A 5,144-nucleotide genomic window follows, 5' to 3' on the forward strand; every position below is an offset into this window, starting at 1 on the left:
TATAACAAATGATATGATATTTAAATAAAATTTGAAATGACATGTATAATGTTGAAACATCATATTTTTCATTTAATTATTTCATTAAATAATTGTAATTTGAATAATTTGAATAATTTAATTACTTCATAACTCCAATAATATATTTTATGAATAATCTAATAATGTTCAATATTTTATGTATTATTTGTTTTATTGAAAATATGTAGAAATACAAATAAATTGATAATAGATTATTCATGAAATACATAATGATAATCAACACAAATGATAATAATATATTTGATGAAGTATTTTAAGTATGTTTATTATGAAAGAAAAAGGTTTAATGTTTAAACACTGATGAAATGTTTTAATAAACATTAATATAACTTACATTATCATTAGAAATAACTAATGAAGTGAATTAAATAATTTATGTATTAAATTGATAAAATAAATTGTTATGATTAATTCTTTCTCTATTTAATTTATTATGACTCAACTTTTATACTTCTAATTTTCATTACCAAACTTTATCTTAGAGATAATTCTTTGTATTTGTATGAATTGAATTTATAATAAATTATCAAACAAGTTGTTTCTTAATATTTGTCATTAAAATAAAGTTAATTACCATTTATAATTATTTCATATATTCTGTCTTAGTCTAATGGAACATCCCTATTCTCTATTGTCCATCCTAGATGTTCTGAAACTCTTCTCCTAACTTTAGCAGGATTTCCAACAGCAATCATATTGTCTGGAACATCATGCGTGACTACACTTCCTGACCCAACAACCGCATTTTCTCCAATTGTTACACCTGGTAAGATGATTGCACCACATCCTATCCATGCTCCATCCTTGATGGTAATTGGTTTTCCATATGCTGTTCCACCACATGCGTTTCTGATCTTTGGATCAGTCGAGTGTGTACCACCTATAAGACTAACATTAGGTCCTATCATCACATTATTTCCTATTTTCACTGGTCCACCTTCAAGAATATAACAATTAATGTTAATGACTGTGTTGTCTCCAATGTCAATGAAATTTCCTCGTGTGCAATTGAATGGCACAAAGACATTGCTATTTTCTCCTAAGTGACCAACTATTGTTTGAAGGATTTCTCTTCTCTTAGTAAAATCTCGTTCATGGTTGAAATCAAATAACTTATTTCCTAATGCAATTGATGCAGCAACTCCATCAGGTGTTGCTGGTATCATAATTTTACCTTCTAACATATACTTTGTTTCTTGTTCAGCAGTGGTGTTCATCTAGTGTTTTATTGATTTATTATTTGTAGTATTGATTCTCATAAAAACAATATATTCAAAACTATAACAAAATTTTGTTTAGTTGGAACTTCAATACCACCGAAATTTATGACAATTTTATTTTATTTGAAATTTCCTTATTTTCTATACTTCATAAAGAATTATATATAAACAGCAAAAAGAAAGAATAAATAGGAGATGGACTTTTACTTTACATTAAACAATGGTTATAAAATTCCTAAACTTGGACTTGGAACATGGATGTCAGCGAATGGAGAAGTTGGAAAAGCAGTAGAGATTGCGATAAAGAATGGATATCGACATATTGATTGTGCAAAAGCATATGGAAATGAGAAAGAGGTTGGAGATGGGATTAAGAGTGCTATAGCAAAGGGGTATGTTAAAAGAGAGGAATTATTTGTTACAACCAAATTATGGAGTACTGATAAACATAAAGAAGATGTTCGACCAGCATGTCTTGAATCATTAAAGAAATTACAATTAGAATATCTTGATCTTTATATTATTCATATTCCATTAACAGCAGATAAGAAAACAGGAGAATTTACTGAAGAAATACTTCCAATTGAAGAAACATGGAGAGAAATGGAGAAATTAGTTGAAGAAGGATTAGTTAAAAGTATTGGAGTATCTAATTTCAATATTAAAAAGTTAGAAGAGTTATTAGCTATTGCTAAAATCCAACCAGCAGTTAATCAATTTGAATTTCATATTTATTATCAACGACCAAAATTACACCAATTCTGTAAAAAACATAATATTCATATCACAGGATATTGTCCATTAGGAAATCCAGGAATTAGTTCAGGAGTTCCAGCGCCATTTGAGAATGAAGTTGTTAAGGCTATTGCAAAGAAACACAATAAGAAAGCAGCACAAATTTGTATTAAATTCAGTATTGCAAGTGGACATTCAGTCATTCCTAAATCAGTTCATGAAGAAAGAATTAAAGAGAATGGAGAAGTATTTGACTTTGAACTTGATGAAGAAGATATGGAGAAATTAAGAGGATTAGACAAGAACATAAAAGTCTGTGATATGTCGTTTTATTTTAAGGACGAAAACAAAAGAAAAGAGTTTTGGGATGATGAATAAATAAAAGATAAGAATAAATAAGAAGTTAATATATTTTAAGGTTTTGAAATAAGAAAAAAGAAGAGTGACAAATGATAAAAGAAATAATAAAGACATAAGAATCAGATATATTTAATTATATGAAAATAAGTAGAAAATATAGTTTTAACAAGAAGAAAATGAAAAGAAAGATAAATGACATAAACCAATAAATTTTAAAGATAAAGATACTATTTGTTTTTTATAATAATACTGTAATACTGTAATACATAATAATAAAGAAAAAAGAAAGAATAAATAGTGTTAAGTGTAATAGAAAGAGAAAACACAATAAAAGATACAAATAAAAGAATCAAGAATGAATGAAATAAATTCATTAAAAAGGGATATAAAAAGAAATACAATAAAAAAATAAAATAAATGAATAATAAAATCAGAACCCAGTAATATCAGTTTGATAATCAGTGTATTGAGATTGTTGTGAATTGTCTTTGTTATCATTTCTTAGACTGTCAGTAGTATAAAATGGATCTGCTGAAATTCCTGTTTGTTTTTCAAACTCATCTGAATACAATGAAATAGTTCGATGAATAGGTTGACAAATTGGAAGACCTTTACATTCTGGAGGTTTAACCAATGTAAGTTTTTTAAAAGACCTTGGAGTGACCATACCTATTCTTTTATCTGCAATTGCTTCTTTAGGGTCTTCCATTGTAGGAACTATAAGAGGAGTACAACTATCAATTGGACTCACAACAGTATCAAGTTTAAGTGTTTGATTCATATTAATTTGATTTGCTAACAACTGAAGACAATGCTGATAACAATTAATAAATGCATTAAGTCTATCTAACTCAGAAGAGTCAAATTGATTTTTTTTATCAAAAAGTCTCAACTGAATTTCCATTAATTCACTATTTTGTTCAGTAAATAATATTCTTTTAAAATCAGAACGATAACAAACCAATTTAAATTAGTTCCTTCTTTATATAACTCAATCAATTCATCAACTTCAGTTGCTTTATGAACAGTAACTCTAATTTGTTTCTCAGTTTTTTTACATTTTTGAATAATTTCCATCCATTTCTTTGGTATTTCTTCTGTTTTGACTGATAAACTCTCTTCTTTTTTAAGTTCAGGGAAAAATACTCCACGTTGTTTATATTTATTATAAAGAAAAACATATTCTTCAAGTTCATTTGGAAATTTAAATGTCCATTCTTGAACTAATTCTCTACATTTTCTTGAAACTGAATTTAAATTTTTATTTCCAATTTTTACATTTTTAAATTCACCTATTACTTCAATATATGCAATAAAATCAATATCAGTAACTTGTCTTCTAAATGAAGGAGAATTACATAACACATAATCAACAAGACAAAATGTATAATACATCTCTTTTTCACTTATTTGTTTTTTTAAATAATATTTCATTTTTATTATGGTTTGAAGTCTTAATGACGTTCCTGCTCTTTCAATTTTTTTTATAATATTAGAAATTATTTCAAATCTGGAAATCGCAGGAGTTGGATTTAAATCACTAACTGCTTCTCCAATTAATTGACTTAGTGGTATTGATTTGTTAGACATAAGTTGAATGTTTAAGTAGATGAGGATATTCTATTTCCTTCGATTGGTATTATTTTATGTATTTTCGTTCTTATTTCTTATTTTTTTTTGAGTATTTTTGTCTTGTTGACGTCTTTTTTTCTTCTACCAATTCTTTTCTTTATGACTCGGGGATTTTTTCTTTAATTCTTTTTTAAGTTTGTCAATACTTTTTCTAAAACATTTAATTAATAATTGTTTTATATACCTTTTTAATAAAACCTAAAAACAAAGAAAAACTAAGAATTAAACGATCAGATGAATCCTACGGAAGATATCATCAAAGAAGGAGATACAGTTGTTATGTTTGGATCTCGTAACCAATATGAGATCATTCAAGTCAGTAAGGGGAAACAATACCATTGTAAATATGGTATATATCCACATGAATCATTGATTGGTAAACATTATGGTGATGACATATCAAGTAAAGATAATAAAGGGCATATGTATGCCTTAGCACTAACACCATCGTTATATACAACAGTTCTTCAACACCGTACACAAGTATTATATCATGAGACAATATCACCAGTATTATCATATTTTGATATTACTCCAAACTCTATTATTGTAGAATCAGGAACAGGGTCTGGATGTTTATCAGCAGCATTTGGGTCACGTTTACAATTTGGGAATGAACAAGGTAAAGGACATTTATATACATTTGAATTTCATGAACAACGAAAGATTAAAGCAGAGGAAGACTTTAAAATGCTTGGTCTTGACAAAGTTATTACAGTTGTATTACGTGATGTTGTACAAAATGGATTTCTTGTTGAAGGGTTATTGCATGAGCAAGAAGCAGATTGTGTGTTTTTAGATTTGCCAAATGTATATGAAGCAATTACACATGCATATAATATACTCAGAGTTGGAGGTAAAATTTGTTGTTTCTGTCCATGTATTGAACAAATACAAAAGTCATGCCAAGAACTTAGAAAAGATGGTCGGTTCACCAATTTATTAACAAAAGAAAATGTTATTAGACCATATTCAATTAAAGGAGTTGGAAAAAGAAGTGATGATTGTATGTCGAGTGAAATATTGTGTTGTCCAACAAAAACAATTAAAGGACATGTTGGATATGTAACATTTGCTATTAAGGCTAAGTGATTAATTTTTCTGAAGAATTTGAAAATGAAGTTCAATTAAAAGAAATAAACAAACATCTCATTT

The 5,144-nt window shown here is 27.2% G+C and overlaps 4 protein-coding genes across 4 annotated transcripts; 2 read left to right on the plus strand and 2 right to left on the minus strand.

Moving 5' to 3' along the window:
- Window positions 1–460: 460 nt before the first annotated feature.
- EHI_039180 (acetyltransferase, putative) lies at window positions 461–1,354 on the minus strand. The gene has a single exon (XM_001913968.1). The coding sequence runs from the start codon at window positions 1,257–1,259 to the stop codon at window positions 645–647; it is 615 nt and encodes a 204-aa protein (XP_001914003.1). The 5' UTR covers window positions 1,260–1,354; the 3' UTR covers window positions 461–644.
- A 103-nt stretch (window positions 1,355–1,457) lies between these two features.
- Window positions 1,458–2,375, plus strand: EHI_039190 (aldose reductase, putative; the record flags this gene model as incomplete). The annotated part of the gene is made up of 1 exon (XM_648674.2): window positions 1,458–2,375. The coding sequence occupies one exon, from the start codon at window positions 1,458–1,460 to the stop codon at window positions 2,373–2,375; it is 918 nt and encodes a 305-aa protein (XP_653766.1).
- A 412-nt stretch (window positions 2,376–2,787) lies between these two features.
- On the minus strand, window positions 2,788–3,947 carry EHI_039200 (uncharacterized protein; the record flags this gene model as incomplete). The annotated part of the gene is made up of 2 exons (XM_648673.1): window positions 2,788–3,268; window positions 3,319–3,947. 2 exons carry the CDS (start codon window positions 3,945–3,947, stop codon window positions 2,788–2,790), a joined length of 1,110 nt encoding a protein of 369 aa, XP_653765.1.
- Window positions 3,948–4,223: 276 nt separating this feature from the next.
- EHI_039210 (tRNA -methyltransferase catalytic subunit, putative) lies at window positions 4,224–5,081 on the plus strand (the record flags this gene model as incomplete). The annotated part of the gene is made up of 1 exon (XM_648672.1): window positions 4,224–5,081. The coding sequence occupies one exon, from the start codon at window positions 4,224–4,226 to the stop codon at window positions 5,079–5,081; it is 858 nt and encodes a 285-aa protein (XP_653764.1).
- Window positions 5,082–5,144: the final 63 nt, after the last annotated feature.

Source organism: Entamoeba histolytica, genomic scaffold (genome assembly GCF_000208925.1).
Source record: "Entamoeba histolytica HM-1:IMSS scf_1104750516873 genomic scaffold, whole genome shotgun sequence".
Taxonomy (NCBI): domain Eukaryota; phylum Evosea; order Mastigamoebida; family Endamoebidae; genus Entamoeba; species Entamoeba histolytica.

Excerpts from the sequence above, each read along its gene's own strand:
- EHI_039180 (XM_001913968.1), bottom strand. The coding sequence starts at position 1,259 with ATGAACACCACTGCTGAACAAGAAACAAAGTATATGTTAGAAGGTAAA.